This window comes from Podarcis tiliguerta (genome assembly GCF_965153285.1).
Source record: "Podarcis tiliguerta genome assembly, chromosome: 3".
Lineage (NCBI taxonomy): Eukaryota > Metazoa > Chordata > Lepidosauria > Squamata > Lacertidae > Podarcis > Podarcis tiliguerta.
Window position 1 is genome coordinate 50,444,942 of NC_139536.1, and position 22,954 is coordinate 50,467,895.

At 37.4% G+C, this 22,954-nt stretch overlaps 1 protein-coding gene across 22 annotated transcripts in view; it reads right to left on the reverse strand.

The window, feature by feature from the left end:
• Positions 1 to 3,600: 3,600 nt before the first annotated feature.
• QKI (QKI, KH domain containing RNA binding) overlaps positions 3,601 to 22,954 on the reverse strand; it is a 104,902-nt gene continuing 85,548 nt past the window's right edge. For 2 of the 22 annotated variants that reach the window (XM_083434246.1, XM_083434252.1), the window contains exons 6-8: positions 18,168 to 18,440; positions 14,838 to 14,912; positions 3,601 to 10,278 (exon numbers count right to left, since the gene is read on the reverse strand). In XM_083434246.1, the coding sequence (XP_083290372.1) occupies positions 10,262 to 10,278; positions 14,838 to 14,912; positions 18,168 to 18,440 (365 nt within the window). In that variant the 3' untranslated portion in view covers positions 3,601 to 10,261. Of the gene's footprint in view, positions 10,279 to 10,800; positions 15,671 to 18,167; positions 18,465 to 18,752; positions 18,777 to 22,954 lie in introns of those variants that run through there. The other 20 variants (XM_083434257.1, XM_083434250.1, XM_083434244.1 and 17 more) reach the window with 18 other exon arrangements.

Sequence of the window (22,954 nt, forward strand, 5' to 3'; positions counted from 1 at the left end):
CTGGGACGACCAAGCTGTTATTTATTTAGTTTTAAGACTAAGAAAGCTAATCTATGACGAGGCAACACATTCTGTGATGCTTTCAAATTGCAAAAGCTCTCATGTTTGTTGGGACAGTTGACACATTTCAGAAGTGTAGACTGCAGATAATCCCTACCACTCTTATTTCCTTACTCTTTTCAAGGACTAAAATATCTGGTGGTTCATGTGGGAGATTCAGAGGCTGGTTGATACATAACATCTCTCCAACAAAGCATTTCCCTTCTGAATAATCACCACAGTAAATCCAGTGTTTCAGTTCAGAGGTGAAAGCGGTCCTGATATACATATGCAACATCTTTGCTACTAGTACCGTAAGCTTGCATGTAGTAAACCTGAAACATTCCATATCTTACAATCACATAGGAAAGACTGTGTGCTGGATATGGGGAGGACGTTGTGTTCAAACTGTTTCATCAGCTCTCAAGAGGCCCAAACAGCAAGAGAAAAGCCACTCTTAACATGCTCTTAAGACACAGTCACTAGGAGTGTTGCTAGGGATGGGTCCTTGGGCACAGGCTCCCCCTTTTTCCCAGAGTGCCTCAAGAGCTTCTAGGTAATTAATTCAAGGAAATAAATTAAGAGGACTATCTAGTAAGATTGGTGGTACCTGAAGAGATCTGGAACAGGATCTGGTGGGAAATTAATTGGGGTCAAGTGAATGATTGAGGGTGATCTAGAGTGGGGCGCAAATTAAGACTTTATTGGGGGCAATTTGTGGATTGGAAATTAATTTGTTTCTGTGATATTTGTATTCTAAATTGGCATATGTAAATATCAGCTTATACTTGAAACTCGGATGTACTTAGCAATCCCCCTGCTATTTATCATGCTCTTGGTATCTTAGCACAAACCACAAAGGAGAAAAGGGATTTACTGGCAGCCAGGATCCCAGGTTCATAAAAGCACTGCATGGATCTTTGCTTTCATGAAGAATGAGTTTATGATCTGTAGTCCACACGACAGTGCATTTTAACCAGAAGACCAAGCGTTCAGCCTTTTGCCACAGAAAGGAGTTCAAGTTTCTCAGCAGCACAACTTTAGCATTGTTTTGCACAATTCATTTGTGATATCGCCTGCGATTTCATGCAAAGAATAAAAGCTTTATTTACATTTGCAACTTTTTCCTTGTGAGCATATTTATTCAGATGAATGCAGGTGTTAACAGGACATGAGAAAATCTTAACATGCAAAAGGATAAGGTAGCATATTCTGGAAGGTGCTTAAGCCCTTTATGAGAAGGCTTGTTCCTACGCAGGAGGGCTCATGCTCAGAGCAGAGGACATATCAAAGTAATAGTAAAAAAAGGCAAATAGAGCAAATGAGTCATGGCTGGAGCCATTAGGACAGCAGCCAGCTACATAAACATTCCAAGGTGGAACCTAAGAAACATTGCTTGTTGTGCCTGTTTCATCCCACCTTTCTTTCTTTAGTAATCGCTATTTCAATTAATTCATGTCAGCAACTGACTAAAACAGTAGCTCAACCGATCGTGGCCTAGAAGCCTTGAATATGATGGTGGTGGTTGTTTTAATTGTAACTTACTTTTACAATGTGCAGGACAAGCAGATCAAAGGCAGTAGAGCTGAACCAACTGGGGCTACATGATGTTGCCTAGATGAGGTTATGAGAACAAAAACAAGCAAGGAAAAGGTGTGTGCCTTAGGCTACAAACAATGACCAGCCAAAGGAGAGGTGAATATGATCTCCTGTGCTGTACTGACTGAGTAGTCTTGGAAAATGGTTTTCCCTCTGACACTTTGTCCATAGGTTACACACCTGGGCAGGCCATATTGGGTTTAAAGAGCCCAGCAAAACCGTTACCTCTCTTTTTGCTGTTTAGATGTAGTTCACTGCAAACTGGACTGCCAGTAATTCAAGCTACTGATCAAACAGAACTGATGCCAGGAATGTTAACTGTATGTTGTCCTCTTGCTGTTGCTGTAAGCAAGTGACAAGGGGAAAGTGATGCTCTGATCCAAGGCAATTGCCGACTGGATATATTGTTCCCCAGTACAGGATATACAGTATGCTGCATAATTTATGCAATCGCAATGTACCTCTTATTAGCATAGCAGCACCATTCAGCTAGAGTTCTGACGAAGCCACAGGCCATCTTGGCTGTGAGTCCTCCTGGAAGGCATGCTCCTTGCCTGGGAGGGATAAAAAGGTGAGGCTACTGTGGAGACTATCTTGGCTGTTTCTTAGTGCAGACCCAGGTCATGAAGTCTGAGCTTCCATGACCGCCACTCACCATGATCTACCATTGGCAAGATTGACAGCAACAGCACCAGATGTGTTCTATGCTTGTGACAATATTTTATTCTCATTAATTATACTGTTTCAAATGTGCCTTTTATATTTCACTTCCTTTAGTAATGTTTTCTTCTGACATGTTTAATAAAAATGTACTTCATTGTGTTAAATGTACATTCTGTAGTTGACCTCCTTTGTAACATTTTATTTTGAAATCTTCTAATATTTTGGTTTCCTGTTCATTAGGCTTTGTATGTATGCTGGCTTTTTTTTTACTTTCTTCAGTAATGTTTTACTATGGTTTGCTTTATTTGATGTTTTGCAGGCGTAGGCAAACTCAGCCCTCCAGATGTTTTGGGACTACAACTCCCATCATTCCTAGCCAACAGGACCAGTGGCCAGGGATGATGGGAGTTGTAGTCCCAAAAACATGTGGAGGGCCAAGTTTGCCTATGCCTGTTTTAATGTGTTGTAAACCACTTCCAGATTTTTTTCTTTAAAATATAGTGATACAGAAATGAAATGAATAATAATAAAGCAAAAGAAATTTTTGAGAACACTGAAATGATGTGATTGAGGTAAGCTGGTTCCCTTAGTGGTCTGTATGATTCCTCAGGCAGGAAACCGGTGAATATTGGGAAGGGATGCAACTTGGGAGAAGGGAAGCAAAGAAATAGGAGGTCATTGTGGAGGGTTGACTTGCTTAATGCTACAACCATACTGTGCCTCAGCAACCTATAAGAGGCAGAGTGCCAATAACACAGTTGAGTGCCCACCTCTTCTTGAGGCTGAAAATATTGACCAGGTTTCCAGAATATCCCCACCAACAGCTGCAACACCAAGGCATCTAGAGAATCTACCATTTCAAAAACAAAAGCTGCCATTTCCTTAAACCTTCAGAGACAGAGTAGAATAAGGGCAGGGACCTTCATTAAAGCAAAAGGTTAAGTACTCCTGGAATAACATGCCATAAAGCAAGGGAAATGTGCAGTTTTGCTCTTCCTAGGATGTAGCACCTAGCCACAGAAGTTTAATTACCTGTAAGACAAGTACAACATTTATTTATCTTGTTCAATAACTACATGAAACACAAGGATTCTACTTTTTGTTGGACTTTACTCATCCTTGTCTGGTTGTTTAAGGAGTATTTCTAAATTAACTCATCGATTACACATACACACAATTCTGATCTCCTTTGACTGATACAGGCTACCTCACATGTATTTTACAATGAGAATGAATTAGGGAACTAGATGCAGAACTCTGGAATCTCTTAAGGTGTTAGAAACATTAATGACAGTTAAAGAGTGCAAAATGTACATTCTTTATTCTGCCATACATTGATACAGAATAAAATTTGACTTTTCAAAATATAAAAGTATTGACAGCCCTGCAAGCTGTCAATTGGCTTTTGAGGATAAAGCACATATAATTTTTCCAGTTTTTATTGCACATCATTTACAGGCGTGTTTCTTATTATTATTTACAAGTGTTTGGGCAACACCCATTTTTTCCTAATACACTGTGTTGCACAAACAAAAACTTAAATGATTCAAGCATTCTCACAACAGAACTCAATAGGTTATTTATATATGTTTTAAAAATTCTCCTTAATCATTAGTCCTTCAGAAGCAAACCTTTGTCCTGGGAGTAATTTCTCCTGATGCAATTAGTAGTCAACCACTAGCACAACTTGTATCCAGAAGTGAATACTGCAAGTAAGCCACCTGCTGCTTCTCAAATACCCACTTCTAAGGCAGGATTTTTACACCTGCAGTTAGTGATCTGGCAGCATAAAAAGAATCAGGAGCACTGTTCTTTAGTTAACCAGTTTGATTCAACATTGATTAGCAGAAAGTATTTCACTGGCGATTGTGTTCACTTCATATATTAATGCTACATCAAAAATAAAGATAGGAATTCCAAGCACAATTCACAATTTGCATCCTGGGAATGTTTTTAGACTGTGGACCTATCTTTATTCTATGAAATATGCTACTTCAGAAACTTGTGTTAACATACACTTATTGTACACAGTTGTGCCTGTTATGTGATTATTGTATGGCTGTCCACTTCCACTGGCATTTCCTAATGAAATTACTTCAGTGGTCCCTACCTACACTAAAAGTTGTCAATTGGTAATGGTGGTCTACACTAATGGTTATTTTAAGAGTGGCCATCTTTTAAGTGTTCACTTAAAGATCTGGTATTGGAGAACTACTATTTAATCCAACTAGGTTAGGTGCACAAAGATAAATTCTACTTGAAATGACAAAATTATGGCCTAAGGACTAATTTTAACTTCTACAGGATATCATAGCACAATCCTAAACATGTTTACTCAGATACCAGCTTCATCATGGTTAATAGGACTTGTAAGCAGGCTATGAATTTGGTGTCTTGACCAGTTTATTCCTTCCAGTTACATATTGTCTTGTATTTAGATGAGCTTGTTTATTCCAGGAAAAATAGCCACAAACTCTCCCCACTTCAGAGGAAAAATCACAGGGACCTGCTGGTAAAGGGCAAATAATAAATTTAATGACAGCTATACTCAAGAGTATAACAGCAACAAGCAGACTTAAGTAACTCGCCCTTATTTCAGTGAGCCTTTTCCGATGAGACTTAACAATGGGTACCCCCAGCCCCCATGGTAGTAGATTTTTATTACTAAGTAACCAGCAGTGTTTAAAATGCGATTTAAGTCTTTAGAAATAATGTCCAACTCCAAATTTCAAATTAAATACATAAGGTGCCATCTCAAGAAACTATATGGCAAGGAGCCTGATTTATGAGGTGCTGTGCTTGTGCATGGGTGCTTCCTAACTCCATTGAATGGCAGCTCTTTCAAAAGCCTCTCCACACTCAGGAGGGCTCAACAGGCATGAGCATCTGTCACTGGATTGACATATATGCCTTTTGCCTTCACATACAAATTAAATCCTTTCTTCCAGCTCACAGGAAGGTTTGGTTTCTCACCGTAAAACAAGCCATGGTTATTATTACTATTCTTATTTAAAAAATGTGTCTCACTGTTCTATATTATACAAGTATTAATCAACATTGCTTGTGGCTTCAAACAAGTGGGTATGCAACCAGTGCTGAAAGGGAAGACCTCCACTTGCACAGCAGGACTTCTTGCCTTCCCCAAACCCTCTGGAGCAATTTTAAGGTGTGTAGAAGGTTGCATGGGGTAGAAAATGAAGGTGACATCCAACCGCACAAGCGAAGTCTGTTACATTCATGTAGTGTTGAATACAACTCATGGGGCAAAGCTAACATTTGTTAACTACTGAAGCATATTGATGACAGGTATATTGGTGTTATACTGAAGTGGGTTATCAACCTTTATTACAAAACACCCTTTTATTGTTTTATACTTAAGAGCAAACTTTCATATTATCACAAATATTGAGTATTATCTAGCTAAAACTCTGGATTTCAGTATTTTCCACTTTATTATATTATTCATAAAGAATCCTTGAATATGTTTAAAATGTATCAATCTGTTCTAACATAGCGTCTATCTAATAGATGGGATTTTGTTATTATTATGTGGTGGAACTGAAGTATAATGCTTCAGTTATATATATTTTAATGGGTATATTTAAAACTGATTTATTTACTCAGGTGTCATTGTCTATACAAAATCTTTTTTGTTTTCAAATGAGTAAATTTTAAACAAATGTAATTAACATAGCAGCTATGAATAGGCCACAGAAAGAATGGGTTGTATCAAACAAAGTCACCCCATTTTCACACAAGGACATTGATTGTGCAATGGAATTCCCCCTTTTCCTTTCTCCATGCACCCCCACAGCATGCTCTGGAGAGACAGGGAAACCTCCCAGAAGAGGTACACATGGGACAAGACAGAGAAATTCGGTTGCACAAGCTGTAGTCCTTCTGTAAATAGGATGAATTTGGGGATATAACCCCAAGTTCTTAGCAATTGTTTCCTAGTAGAATGAAGTTGATTGAAAGTAACTTACTACAGCTTGCTTCTCTGAACTCTGATTGCTAAAGTTATCCCTTGGTAACAGTCAACTTTAGACCTCCTTTTTGAAAATGGCTACTACTAAAGAGTTTATTTACTTTTTGCAGTTATTACAAAATGACCTATTCGACTTTGTACAGCTTTGTACTGCCCTGAGCTGAGTGGTGTTCAAACACTACAGTAGATTTAAAAACCCGCAATCCTAAAAGTAGTTAAGCTACAGTGTTCAAGCTGTTTACTGTGGAGCAACCTGCTTGAAGTCAGTACAATTACCTGAGAATTATGTAGTTTGAGGATTGCAACTTAAACCCCTTCAGGGTCACAGTGAAAGTAATTTAGATTCATGTACAAGGGAGAGAGGCAGATTCTGCTAGAGTAAGGGGTGAAAAGTTTCTTGCTTCAAATACATTCAGAAGCATGAACAACACAGGAGAGTTGCATATTGAGATGTCTGCTGAATTGTCCTTTTAATCAGTGCTTCAAATCACCCTGAATTTGTGTAGCTTCAAAATGGCTCAACAAAGAATCAAACTGGTTCCTCTGGGCACATAACATAATTTACCAATAGATTGGTATCTTTGCCCTTTTGCTGTGAGCTGACAGTGATTATTTCAGAGAAGGAAAGTGTGGAATTAGTAATGCAGATGCTGAAAGGCAAGTGGCAAGACTCTACAAGAATGCCTCCAATAATGCTACTTGTTCCCAACTCTATTGGCACCTACCCCCAAGGTAAGAGGCCAGAATGACCAAAGCCAATTTAATAGTAGTGTGCAGAATGTCAGCCAAACAAACAACATAAAACAAGTCACGTTGTGTTATCGGTGGTCACGTTCTTCAGGGTTAGTCCAATAACTCAAGACTTTACATTCTTCCGTCTTTCCTTGTTTATTTTAATTAAACATGTAATGGTTAATAAACTGACATAGTCCAGAGTTAGTAGGTTGGTATTATAACATTTATTAAAATAATGCTATGGGTTAATAGAAACAGCAAAGAACCAAAGAATTAAAATGCAAGCTATGTAAAAACCCAACTAAAACCCAGATATGTCTAATGTATTCAATCCAGTAGCTAACTAAAAGCCCAAAGACAACACTCCCAATATAATAATAAAGTACTGCAAAACAATTGGCAATTTTCAGTTATCAAAATTGTGGGTTTTGCATTTTTGTATCCTTTTCTCAATCAGGAAAAAAATTCTTCTGAATGTTATATAACATACATATAAAACAAGATAGAAAAATACATTATAAACTTGTAACAATGGCTGTAAATACATTATCTTACATGTTTCTCATAGGCAATAGGTTGGTTATGGTACATACATAGCATCAAACTAAAGTAAAAGGAATAGACAAATACATGTCGTCTGTATGGTAACATACAAGCGATGTATGTATACCCACTCTAAAAAAAATTACATAATACTGTCAGAAAAAAGTCTTAAACTACATATTTTAATAAAGAAAAATTCAATAAAGAATGATAATACTGAGAACCAAGGCATTCAGAGATTTCAAATGTCATGCTTTAAGTTGATCCAAAATGTTGTCAACTAAGTCTTCAAACTTTTTCAGAACAAACATTACTTTTATAAGTCACACTTCTCCCAAGAAGAGACCTTTGATCAGCATCTAAAAATGTCCAGGTTTATCATAGTTGAGATGAAACTGGATCAAATACTGGTTATGTTTTAGCAATTCTCTCTCCAAAATTTTTGAGTGTTGCAAGTTTATTCAACCAAACAAAAATCAAAATGGCACAGCATATACTGAAAGTCAAACCAAAAAACCTATGTGTAACAGGAAGACAAAGCCAGTGGCAAGATAAAATAAAAGCTAGCTGAATACAAAAGGATGTATGTTTATTGCATAGTAAATAAATTGATACTTGTTTCCAGGTGAGACACAATGGTTAGACCAAGTCACCATGCAGGTGCTTAAAAAGTAAGCCCTCTTACCTAACTTACTATTGACCTTTGATTTGGAAGCTGTGAAGATTTCTAGGATAATAAGTTGACACAATGGAGGGGGGTTATCACCTGATCTTTGCCAAATCTGCTCAAAGCAATTAACGTATCACTACTTGCTCATCTATTTTTTACTTCACCTTTGTGCGTAAAGTGTTTTATCACCACTAGCCCAGCTATGCAAATGTTTACTGACTCAAACTGAAGCATAGCTGAACTTCCAGATAGTTAACTGATACTTCTTTTCCTTTTCAGTAAAGCGCAACCGGCAGTTAACATTCATCAAGTAGGAGTTTGATGAGGAATACACACTATTTGGCATTGTAGATGAAGCACACAAAAACCTAAAACATGCTCAAAGACAGACTGTCTGAATGCTCAGTTTAGTCATGGACAAAATCATCCTGTAGGCAAGTTCACGTTCTGCTGTGTTTTCCCATATCTATTTCAAATAGGGACAATGCAACCTATTCCGGGGGCGGGGGGGGGGGGGGAGAATAACACTTGCTACTGTATAAATAGTGTAATCTAATACTTTGATTTAGAATGAGACTGCATCTTAGAACCCTTTGGTTTAAGGCTGAGCAAGTACTATAAAAATATATTGTCTACAATTGAAGAGGGAACATGTTACAAAAATATTGCGGTTGGCTGTTGGTGGAACAATTCCATTTCACAGTTTCAGATCTGACAAAGTTGCATTATGCTATGGCAAAAACCAGGTAATTTAAATGGTCAACTCATTTGTCTTTCCTCACAGCTTCTTTTCACATACTGGGCGACAGAGTGGCATGCATTAACTTGCTGTCTGAGGGAGGAGCGGATTATACGAGACATCTGACTAAATGACCATGAAGAAAATAAGGCACTTTCTCTTCTTTATACTTATTCCAATACTTAAAAAATAAAAAATAAAGACAAAAAGGCTCTTTTGGTCTTTTGTTTCTCGACAACCACCAGAAAAAATCATTTAATGAAATAAAGGGTTTCTTTGTTCTTTTTTCTTTTTTATAACACTTGAAAGTATAAAATGCTACATTTCCAAAAATATATTTTTTCTGCACCAGCACCCTTGTATAGTAAAAGTATCTACTTTTTTTTCAATTTGTTTCAATGCACTACACTTTATCTACAATTTCATTACATGTATACAGCAAATAGGCAAGCATGGCTTTTACATCCTTAATGAAATTTCTCTATACAGGGAGGTTTAAAAAAATATTTGAACAGTTTGCCCAGTAATGTGACACATAATGCATGTACCTTGTACTCATGTAATCTTTTAAGGAAGTTGATGTATAGTAAAAGAAAGTATCTCAGGATTAGCTTCAATAGTGTTGCTGTTTAGTTTATGCATTGATGTAGTTCAAAAATTCAGTAACCTATCTTTCATGGCACTTTTTTCTTCTTAAAAACACCCAATTTGGCAGGTAATATAAAAAAGGCTGCATCTTCTGCCCTTTGAGGGCATTGGTAGTGACTACACTGCATGTCAAATTTTGAATACTTTTAGGAATCCCTTCACCAATGACATCCCTGACCAAAGGTTCATGCATGATGCATCATCACACAGTACATTCAAAGAGAACTTTGACTTCTTTATGAGAAGAAAAAGATTCCTAGAAGTCTCACAGTAACTGCCTCTGTCATCAGGGAGTTAAGGGACATCTGCCTCCATCTCTCAAGTGAGGCCGTTCTTACCATTCATTTAGGGTGGGACACTAAAAGATGATCAGTGCGGAGGGATGAATTGGACCTTATTGCTTTACTACTATTCAGTGCAGGTTCTAGAACCACTTTCACCCAAACAGGGAAAAAAAGCTGAGTTGGAGGACAACAATTTCTTTGTCTTTTTGTTAGATGGTAAGACGAACGGACAAGTGCCTCAGCTCGCTGCACTGAAGACAGGCAAGCAAAGGCGATTACCAGTTAACTGATCAGCAGGCAGGCATGGTCAGGTCATCATTGGGTGAAGAGTTCAGAGGTCAGAAGGTCATAGGTTAGTTGCCGGTGGCGGCTGGGTGGTTAGAAACAAAAACAAAACAAAAAGGAAAGAAAGATAGAGAAGAGATTAGTTTCAGCTAGTGACGGCTTAATGACAACATGAAAACTAATCACAACTAATAAAAACAAGCATGTTTAATTCTGACATACTGCTTGACACCATCTACAGAATGCAATAAAAATCATGACAGCCTTCTATCATGATTTGAACATATGAAGGAGAAGCCCACTCCCACAAAACTGGTTAACAAGGAAAAATAGAAATAAAATATATCTAATGGTTAGTAGCAGTCGATGAAAGGGGAGAAAAAAACAATGAACAGTTTCTGGAACTTGGTAAAAGAATTTAGAACAGTCAGCGCACCATATCAGTATCTGACTGCTATTAAGCATTAGTATTCTCCCATGTGCAAGCATCAAAGCAAGTAGTAATGATGAATGTGATTATTAAAAACTGATTGTTAAAAGAAATGAATCTAAGGAATTTGATTTGTCATGAACAATTTGGTTTCACATAAACTATGGGCCAAACAAGTTTTTTTGTTCAATATATTTTATTGCTTTTCAATGATTCTATTTACAAACAACATTGAATTTCTTGGCTTCATGATACAAAGCAATACTAAATTGAAGTCTAGAAGTGTAGGCATCATCATAGGGACCAGGAAAAGGCCAAATGTTCTAGCCAGCTTTTCCTGCTGAAAATGCTATTTTACACATATAGGACACTAAGAAAATGCACTTGTATGTAAACACTGTAAAAGTCCTGCCATTTTAAATTCTATACTTAAAATGCTCTAGTTACATCAAAAATAGAGGAAATCTAATTGATACTAATAAGGCATTTTAAAAACTACAAACAGCTCTTTTTTCAAAGCTAATACTCTGCAAATACAATAAAATCTGACATTTCATATACATTCCTGCTTTATATTTTTATATTTTAAAAGAAGCCACCTGTAAATACTATTTTCTTTTCCAAAACACACACAAAAATTACAGTAAAACATAAAAAAAGTTCTCAAGTGGAAAGTTATCATTCCCAATGTTCTTGAGCTGTTCCTTCTTTAATGACTCTCTCACATTCTCCTTCAACAACTTGGTCCACTTTACAGTAGTACAAATTTTAAGACTCATTCAACAGCTTTATCATCTCTAATAAATTGAGGTTTGAAAAAAATATTTGTACTGTTGCCATTGACTAAAGCAGAGGAGATGGAAGTGAGAAAGGTATTCAGTGCAAAGTCAGATTTGTGCCATTTTGTAAAATGAAATTCAGTAGGTGCAATGTTCACAGATAGCACACTATTTAATGACAGACATCATGGGTTGGATTCATCTTCACATGTTACATTGTTTCTATGGCCTATCATTTAGGCTACAGTTCATGAACACTAAACATTATTGCTGTAACTTAAATGAGACCTCATGTTCCCTGATTTATTGATTTTTTTGAAAAAAAATGCTGAGAAGTGGGGTTTAAGCTAAAAATGTTGTCAAAAAATAAAAACAAAAACAAAATTAAAAAAATTAAAAAATAAATATTTAGTGTGGCACCATCTTGCCACCTTAAAATGTATACTAGATATCCGGAATCTTAAAGCATTCTTGGTACTTACTACAATTTTGATTAAAATGGTATTACAAATTTTACACATAAATTATGTGACAATTGGCTTTGAAAACATTCAGTTATGGCCTTAGCATTGCCATTTTTTGTGGTTTATAAAATCAATGCAAGCTATCTTAAGATACCAGTACACCTGTGATACATCCTCTGCCAAGTCCCTGGCCTTCTACAGTACACACAGGTTTGTCAACTGTGCAACACACACCATTTACAGTTTATTACAATTAGATCAGTCAGTCACTCTCGTTACATGAATCAAATTCAGTTTTGTATTATTTATATAGCGGGGCCTTAACCTTGGCAGAAATTAATTAAGTACTGCTGAATTCTTCCATTCTAAACTTAGAAAAAGAATGCTGACAAACTGTGGGCTCTTGCTTTGAATGCAATGCTTACATGTAAGCCAGCATTAAGAATAACAGCTTGCTTAATGAGAGAATATAATAGTAGCATACATAATTTGGAAAAAAGTTTAATCATAGACCCAGTGAATGTACATTCTGCCTCTCATCTTCTTGCAGCTTTTCCTTATGAAGAGAAAGCAATTCGGTTTACTGACATTGTATTTTAACTACCATCAATATTGGACAGATAATCAAAGTATTATAAATCCACAGCAAGTGTAAATAGAAAGTGCCCACTAATTTTAGCATAATGGAAATGTTCAAAAAGTGAAATTTCTTTTAACTTAGAAGTTGGTTGTATGGAAGCAGTTAAATAAAATCTAAACAAAATACCAATATATGCACACAACAATCCTATTGAGAGAAACAGGTGCAGCACTCAAATCTACTGCAACTTAAAATGAACACAAATACTATATTAGTTTTATGAAATCTTAAATTACCTACAGTGTTCACTAATTACACTTATTTTTGAATCATATAGCACCATTAGCAAATAAGCACTTAAGGAAAAACGTTGAGGTGGTTACCTTCACCTCCTTATATTATATACAATAGTAGTTATAATTGAGAAGGCACTTTGGCAGCCCTTGCTACTAAAAGGAATTCCAATTCCAAGACTATAGTTAATAAAACTAAAAACCTTGATGCTACATCCTCAAGTTACTTGAAGCCAAAATCTGACCAAAAAAACTTACAAAATATTTTCCAACAGCCACATCTAGTTAGAAGCAAAAGTAAGTGGCTGCTTGTATTAGTACCCAAATGCTCAAACTTTCCAGCTGCAAAAACAGAAACAGGGACAGTCTGTGGCTGAGTTCAGCAATACTTTCCGCTACCTTTTTTCCTTACCAGCAATTGAGTGTGAAATTATTCCTTCCCACCCCATTCACCGGACAAAGCTGTCCTGCTTCCAGCATCCTTTCACATCCCTATATGTTAATAACACTTTAATAGTGTACAAGCATGTAAAATCCACATAATTGCATTAAGCAGAATCATGTAATTTACCCCATTCCTCAAATATGTGAACCAAGTGAACTGGGCCTATGTGCATTCTTTTTCTTCCCCTGCATGTACACCCTGTTCAAATATTATACTCACATTTGGGCAATCTAACAAAGATAGAACTGGAAAGGCACACTATCTGTATGTAATGAGAAAGTAGGGTAGGGGGAAAGATTGTTCAAAAGAAGCTTGTCATAACTAAGTAATGTATTGAGGGAAACTATATTAATTCTATTGTAGCATTTTACTACAATATTGTAGCTCCAGATTATTCAACTACTACTCTGGTTTGGAATGTCTGTAGTAACACTGAGTTGTTTGGTATGAGCCCAAGAACAGGTTAAATGTATGAAAAGGCTCATGGGGTGTTATACAACCTTCTAAGTCTTGCAAGTAGATAAAAGAGCCATTACCTGAATGCTATCAAATGTATCAAACCTACAGAAAACTCTCATACCTCAAGCACTGCAATTCAACACTTCCATTCTAGTTTGTATTTCTGAACTGTACAACACACATTAAGCCCCACAACACCCCTGTGAGGTAGGGAAGGAGGATTTCTATGGAAACAGGCAGTACTGCTACTTATCAAATCCACAAAGCAAGCTGATACTACATGTGGGATAAATGCTCCTGAGAATACACAGTCACACCACTGCCAGTAGCATACTCAATGTCAATAAACCGAGAGCTCACTTTTCACAGGAGGATTAAACCATTCACGGGTCCAAGAGTTCGAGGAACACGAATTACATTTCATGTAAAAGGAGAAAATGAAGATTTATTTTCCATCCGTTAGCTAAGCCAAACAGAGTCCAAAAGCAGTTGTCTTTGCTAACCAGAATGTCAAAATTGTAACAAGTTCAAGAAATAAATTTTAGCATCAAATGATATAACTAAAAATTTATATTTTTTAACAGAAGTGAAATGTTCTTTATCAGCACAAACCCTAACCAACTTCTGATATATCAATTTTACTTTTTTTGTTGTTTTGTTTTGCTAAATTTAGAAACGTGTTTTGTTCTCAGATATCTGCTCAAGTTACAGTACAGTGGCACAAACCATTTATCAGAAGAGAGGAAACTAAATCTTCAGCTTTCTCCTGTAATAATAAGAAAGCATTTACTTCTATCTCATTAAGCGCCCATCCATTCATTTTATTTTGCAACACCAATCTGATATCTCCAATTAATAATAGTCACATGGGAGGGTCAACTATTAATGCAATACTAAGACTTCAGTCCTGCTTGAATTTAAATCATACATAGTGCTTACAAAAGGAACAAGTTATAGCATTTTATATTGAATACACTGAAGGTTGTTTTTTTTAAAAAAAGAAATCATTTAGATGAAAAGAGTACAGTAGTTAACATTTTTAAACCTCTGGAACAAATATTACTAGTATTTCAATTTAATGTAAAACATCAATATAATGGTCAAAATAGTATTTGGTTAACCAGCTGTGGTGTTGCAAATTTCATGTACACTCAAAGCATTTCTTATAAGCAAGAACTGCAGAACTAAACTAACCTCTGTCTGCGGTCACAATCCTTTGGTAAGGATGGACACGCATATCGTGCCTTCGAACTTTAGTAGCCACCGCACCTAGTTAAATTGCAATTACCAAGACAGTTAGAAAACATTTGATAAAACATTAACAGCAGGCTTATCAAAATGGATTTAAAATGATCACTTTCTAAAAAAAAAATTCATTTTAAGAAAGCAACAAGTTAAGGCACAGTAGTTTCAAATTTTAATCTTAATATATGAAGTATACCTGTGCAGATTAATATTGCATTTATTTTAAACATCCGGGCCTTAACCTGCATTATCCATTCATTTACAAACTCAAGATTACAGTTTCATGAAATCTCCTAGACCCAAGCACATTTGAGCTTTACTAGTCACATATTCACTGAAGTGCCTTCCTTGCAGCAGGACTACCTTAAATAATGCCATTTATAATACTGAAGATTCTTTGCTAATTTTAAAACAACTTCCAGTTTTTACCATTTTAAAAAGTTTTAAAGCAATTCCTCAAGCCTACAGACTGTGGTTTAAAACTAAGTCAATAACTGTGAACTGCAATGAATTAGGTGATTAGTAAAGCAAATAGTACAGAATACATAGCAGTCAGTATACTACCATACACTCATAAATCACAGCTAGTTTGTCATAGTACAGGCTATACCAAATTAATAGCATTTTTATTTCTATGTGCAAAAAAGTGCAAGTAAGTCACTGACTGCTAGGCTATGTTTTTTCAAGGCTGCTGAAAACTAAGCATTTGTTAAAGTCAGCTCTGACGAGGGTTCAGTTAAGACCATTCTTGAATTCTTAGCCCTTCGTTGGGAAAGCCATACCTAAAGATAAAAGGAAGGGAATGAAACATTAGTCAACTAAGATTTGATACTATTGCCAATCCTCCTTTCCTCTATCACGTATTTTTCCTAAATCAATCTTTTCAGAACTTTATATTATCTCAATATGTCACCATTTTACAGCAAATCGCATGTGGATCCATTATGTGCCACTCAAATCAATGAGGCTAACTTCATTTTTCAACACTGCCATTTTGCATTTTCACCGGGTAGCACTGTATACATTTGTCCCAGACCAGGGGCAACTTTCTTTTCCCAATTGTCTCAATGTTGCAGTCCGTTCTTCACATACTCTCTCTGATCACAAACGTGGCTCTAATTCTGTGCTCATCCCCAGCGAGAAAATTGGATGTGTTATGGCAGCTACAAAGCTTTGAGTGTGGTTGATTACTCTGAATTCACCACATAGGTAAAATTAGTACTTCCACACAATTCTAGTAGTTAAATTGAAATAGTATGGAGGAGAGGGGTTGAGGTCAGCTAAAAGTAATTCACCTATTTCCATACTATAATACTGTGCAATGCTTTATCTTTTACTATGGACTGTAATTATTATGATTACCAATAGTCTGCTCCCCAAAACTAATAATGGATTATGGATTAGGCTAGATTAATGCCTATGGAACTGCTACATTTACAATTTGATATACATGACTTCCAGTAATCCATACCACAGAAGTGTTAGGATTGGACGAAGTTATGTAAAGAGATTTGCTACCGGTGACAGAATGTGGGGCTAAACTACTAATATTGCTCCTGAAAAGACGGTCTGCATCTGAAATAAAAAAGACTTGCAAAGGAAGAGAAAAGAATATAGGAAAAGTTAGTGTACCAATGGCCCCAAAGCACCACATTGTAGATGTCATTAATTCAAAATCAGGGCTAAGATAAAAGGCAAAGCACTGTGAAGAGCTGAATTGGTTCTACAAAAGTAGCAGCAAACAATGAAAAGCAAAAAATTGAGTGCTTAATGTTCTCTTCCTATGACCAAGAAGATGTGAGCTTGTGCATACAGACACACAAGGTCTATTCTTCTGTAAACGAGCACTACTTTCAACATAGTAACTGTTTAGATATGAACCAGCCAAAGTTAAGCACTTGTAAGTCTCATTGATTCCAACACAAGTGTTTAACATGGATTTAAATAGAGATTCAAATCAAACAGACTTAAAATGTGCATAACTGTGGCTGGATTATGTTCTTAGAATGTGAAAAACACTATTGCTGACCCAAAGTTAACAACCAAAGTCCCATAAATCAACAAGATCAGCAATGCCAAGGCCATACATATTTCACACAAAAATATAGGCAGAAAAATATATTCAAAATTATGGGAAGGACACAAACTGCCCTGCAATGCCTGCATTGACCATTTCTTAATTAATTGCTGCTATAGTCTGGCCTTCATCCAGCAAATTAACAGACCAAAGTATCAGGAATGTGAGACATTTCAATCTCCTCTCTAAAAAAGGAGGCAGTAATGTTTTAAATTGCAACTTCTTTTAAGTTATGTTCTCACCTAACTTCGGGGATTTTAATTACTTTAAAATTGGTGGCACAGTAAAAAGAGATACATATTTTTCCTAGTCCCTAGAAAAGCAGGGCAAGTTATTTTACTTGCACCTCTGGGGCAGCCCATTTAGTATTAACTTGTGGTTTCCCACCCTCCTCTGTGCCCAATCTCAAAAATGAGACTGTGCCTTTTTCAATAATTAGAGATATGTAGCACAGGCTGTGTCAGAGAATTCTAAAATATCCTTCAACCCTCTCTTTCAGTATATATGTATCTAAAATTGTGACTATTTTTCACATTTCAGTGTGCCTTGTTACTTCCAACTCTAAAATTCTATAATTCTATCTTGTATGCCTCCATCCAGCAACTTCTGGAGCCAATTTGGTGCCAAACACATTGCTGTGCTTTCCTTTGGACCACATCAGCAAGGTAGAGTGGGGGGCTTGTCATTTGGGCAGACCAGGACCTCCATACACACTGTCCAGGCTTATGCCCCAGAAAGGCCACTTTGGTACTGGCTAATGCAGCAAAAACAACGTGGGAGGCAGCAGTTGTGAGTTACCAGCTTCTTCAGCCACAGCATGCTCTGTGATTCTCCAGAGGTTTGACTTCATCTCTGGAGGTGCACTCCATTGTCTCTTCGGACAGATGGATGCCAACTATCTTTTCCAACTAAATCTAGTTGTTTGTAAGGTGAAGAAGCATGGTGCTACCAAAGAAAGAGTTGAACTATGTTTAAATTGATGGTATTTTCAAAATCTGAAAAAAGGACATGGCGAAATGAAACAAATGCCAATGAAAAATTCACCAAGTTGCCCAATATGCTCTGATAACATCAGAGGCGAGTTCTATAGCAAAAAGGTGCTCGTACAATATAGTATGTTTCCTCATACTATATTTATCTTAGTGTAAGAAACTCACCACCTGATAAATTAATATTCAAATAATTATCTAGGAGGAACTTACCTAATACACCACTGGGTTCAATAGGATACTCAAGAATTGATGTAGCAGGAGCCAGTGTGTAGGGATACTCATACGGTGTGTAAATTAAACCAGCTTCAGGTCCTGGGGGAACTATTGCAGCAGTTGGGTGAGGAGTTCCATTTGGCATGACAGCGGTCTGTATTTGTCTGATCAAAGGCATTAAGGTAGGGCCACCTGGCGTAGGGGTACGCAGGGCAGCTGGTGGGAGAACAGGCGCAGGCCCCGTAATAATCCTTGGAGCCTGGGCTGTTGCTGCAAGAGAAAAGGCAAGGGCTGCTACAGTAAGCAAAGAAATTTAGAAGAAAGTATGGAGACAGCAGTGCAAAACATGGAAAGATGAGAAAGTAGGAAAATAGGAAAGAAGAAAAATAAAAGGAAATCATTAGTACATGCATTGATCACACAGTGGCAAAGCACACCATTCAAAAGCAAACAGCTTTTCATTTCCCAGTGTGATTAAGTATGAACATGCAAAACAAAAGCCAATTTAAAATGGTAGAGGAGATTTCTAAAACAGGTTACACAGCACAAAAGCTCAATTTAGACCACATATTTTTTCATTACCTATGCCTTCAAGACTGCATGAGACTGAGAGGCATGCAGGAAACAAAGAAAATACTGTTGTAATTGCATATGGAATATTTTAAAAAGTGAGATTACAGAGTCCACAGAACTTCAGTTAAGCTTAGATATCATACAATGTAACATGTTTAAATTGCAACTCATCATAAAAACATTCTATTTAGTATACAAACATCAGCATTTATTTATAACTTTTATCTACTTTCAGCATCAACACTTTTGCCTTTCTGGTATAGTTGGCTACAAAAAAAATCTCTCTTACTCTATTTTTCTTAAATGCCAGTATGAACGCTAGAAAAATAGACTCAGGTAGTATTTAAAAAAACAAGTAAGTTAAGATGTGTAAATGTGCTGTTAATACATAATGCTGTCACTGGTTTTAAAATCAATTAGTGTTTAAGCGTAGCTTTACTGATTCATCAGAACATAATGTCCAGTGATTAAGTATTGTTAATCAGATTTAGACTACAATTTCGCTTTTTGGAGAGCCTTTTGGGCCTGGTAACAACATGCTTCTGAGAGGCTGCAGTTTAAAAGCACTCTCAAATTGGTGCAGAATGCTGCTGCTAAAATCTTAACAGGGCAAAGTGCTCTATGATCATGTGACTTCATTATTGTATCAGCTGCACTGGCTTGTACTGGTTTTCAATTGCAATTCAAGGAGCTGGTTTTTACCAATAAAGTTCAAAGTAACTTGAAATCAAGCTATTCTTGTGTGAATCTGTCCATCTGTTAAGATCAACTGTTGCTTTTGTCTTGTATGTGTAGGTAACCAACAGAAAAAGCTCTTCTGTGGTGGTGCCTCCTTGCCCCAAGAGGTTATGTTACCTTCCTCTTTCTTGTCCACCAGCACATAAACACTTGCTTTTTAAAATCTACTTTTGATTCTGTTGCTGCTTAATGTATTGTCAATGAGACCCTTAGTGTTCTTGCTGTTTTTAGTTTTGTTAATTTATGTTTTAGTGATTGTATTTAATGCTTTTGTATTTCCTCTTCATTTGTAAGCAGCTTTAAGTGACTCCCTTGTGGAAGGGGAAATGGGTATAAATCTTTTAAATAAATAAAAGTTAGGAAAGGACCAATGAAAAATACCCAACTATTTGCTCATGTCATGGAAGAGTGACCTGAAATTCAGTCTGCTAAGAGCACAGGAGAGCATATTTAGGACAGAAGTGGCAGGTTACTGTTCCTGGTTCGACTTTTCTAATAAAACACAGTTATGTGATGGTAAAAAAAATCAGTTATGTGGGGGAAGCTCTTTGCTTTTCTCTCAGACCTTGAACCTTTAGTGTTAGTACACAATTCCCAAAACATCCCATTTTTAGTATGGAAAACCTAAGTTTGGTTAGAAAAGACAGGAACAGCCTTGACTAAGCAGAATATTTAGACTGAAATCCTGTGTCTGCTTACTTGGGAGTAAGTCATTGATACATCAAAAAAGTTATCTTGGATTTAGGTTTTAAATGACCTAAATTTCCCTTTCTAACTCTTTAGAACACAGCAGCTACAGATTGGGTGGGTAGTAACTGAACTCATTAGCATCTTCTTGGCTTTAGTTGCTCACATCCTAGGTCACAATACAAAAAACTGTAGTACCACAAAACAAAACTCTAAAATTGTCAAGTTCCATGGTCAGTTTCCCAGTACCACATATGCAATATACCTTACAAATATCACCTCAGAGATTCAGAAAAATATGTACTTCTTTTTAAATCTTGTATCAACGTTTTAAAAGTTTCTTAGCCTTAATCTTTTGTATGGAGGAACAATTAAAACAAGCTGCAGATGCCAGTGCAAATCAGAATGTGAGACACTAAAGTGCAGCAGATTCATCTGGAAGGACCATGAAGAACCCTCACTCACTGGACAAATCCTCTGTGAGAAAGAGTGATCCACAATAACCTAGCCAAAGTCATCATGTATGTTGACTTGGCTCACTAAGTGAGGGCGAGTATAATTTGACCAGACTGACAGCATAATTGACCAGACTGAGAGAACTACCATATTTTTCTGTGTATAAGACTAGGTTGTTGTGGTTTTTAATTAAAAAGTTATGCTAAAATTTTGGGCTCGTCTTATACACGGGGCAATCTCCCCCCATTTTCTCAATTTTTAGTCCCCAAAAAGAGTCTTATACATGGGGGCGTGTTATACATGGAAAAATAAGGTGCTTTCTTTCTGACAAGGCTTTTGTATGTATCAGCTGATAGACTTGGAACATATTCAGCATGACTTTGGGCATGGTGAGAAAAGCTTCACCAATTTCTGCATGTCAGATAATTGTTAAAGGTGAAAGAATCCTACCAAACTAAGGTGATTCCTGTCTCAGAGATTGTCATAGCATTTGAGGAACTTGTGGACCTCAAGATGTTGTATTCCAGTTCCCATCAGAGCCAGCCAGCATAGCTAATGGTCAGGGATTATGTAATCCAATAACATATGGAGGACAACAGGTTCCCCATATCTGCTCTAGAGGATGTTTCCTTTTCATGCAGCCAAATCCCAACAATAATTTCTTGTTTTACTTGAAGATGAGAGAGATCAGAAACTTGCACTTGAATGACGAAGAAACCAAGCTTTAGGGTCCAGAAGGCAGAAGTATAAACGATTGTTGAACAAGGAAGCTTTGTATTATTAGATGTTTATGAGTTTGTTATACAATGTTTTTGCCAACAGGGGTATTTTAAAAATCCATTGAAACATGAGCTAGGCAGCCATGCCACTCTGCACACAGATTCTGCTGTCGTTTTCTCCCCAAGTATCTGAATGAGGGAACACATCCTGTGGCATTGAATAGGATTGACACATGCTACCAATACAAGTAAGGGATGAAGGTGGTGCTGTGGTCTAAACCACTGAGCCTAGGGCTTGCCGATCAGAAGGTCGGCGGTTCGAATCCCCGCAATGGGGTATGCTCCCGTTGCTCAGTCCCAGCTCTTGCCCACCTAGCAGTTTGGAAGCACATCTAAGTGCAAGTAGATAAATAGGTACCGCTCCGGTGGGAAGGTAAACGGCATTTCTGTGCACTGCTCTGGTTTGCCAGAAGCGGCTTAGTCATGCTGGCCACATGACCTGGAAGCTGTCTACGGGCAAACGCCGGCTCCCTCGGCCAGTAAAACGAGATGAGCACCGCAACCCCAGAGTCGTCCACGACTGGACCTAACGGTCAGGGGTACCTTTACCAATACAAGTGAATGAAGCCTGGCCAGATCATAAGGAGTATATGCTACTTCTGCCCCAGCTGGGCCTATGAAAAGTGAGAGCTTGAAACATGCCCACCTGACTCCTGATCATTCACAGCAAGAAGTTACCTAATAATAAAAGGAAAGCCCTAAAGAAAATTCTTAAGTTGTAATTCTGAGAGAATTATCATGGTGTTATTTAGAGAACCAAATGACCAGGCCTTGCTAGGCTAGACTGTTGTTGTTGTTGTTTAGTCGTTCAGTCGTGTCCGACTCTTCGTGACCCCATGGACCAGAGCACGCCAGGCACTCCTGTCTTCCACTGCCACCCGCAGTTTGGTCAGATTCATGTTTGTAGCTTCGAGAACACTGTCTAACCATCTCGTCCTCTGTCGTCCCCTTCTCCTTGTGCCCTCCATCTTTCCCAACATCAGGGTCTTTTCCAGTGAGTCTTCTCTTCTCAAGAGGTGGCCAAAGTATTGGAGCCTCAGCTTCACGATCTGTCTTTCCAGTGAGCGATCTGTCTTTCCAGTGAGCTAGGCTAGACTAAATTGGTTCAAAGTTAGGTGCCATGGTCAACCGAAGCCCGTAAAAGATATATGACTAGATGGGAGTTTACAAGAGCTATCCTGCTGTTGTTGTTTTAATTCCATTCACTTCTGTTAAGAGGACCTACCTCAGATGCAGGACTGATCTTGATATAGTTAGTTTATATACTAGACAAGGGCTAGGAAACCTTTTGCCCTCCAGACGTTACAAGACTACAGTTCCCATGACCATTGCCCTTGCTGGCTAGAGATTTTGGGAGCTTGAGTCTAGCAACATTTGGAGCGTTATGTGCTCCCCTTCCCTGTGCTAGGCATACTGGTATGAAACAGTAAATAGAATAAGAACAGATTAGCTACAGTGCTGTTGGGGTGTCTCTAAATCTGTATCTATATCTATATTCATATCTAAATTACCCTATGCTAGAACCAACCAGACAACAAGCACCTTGCAAGG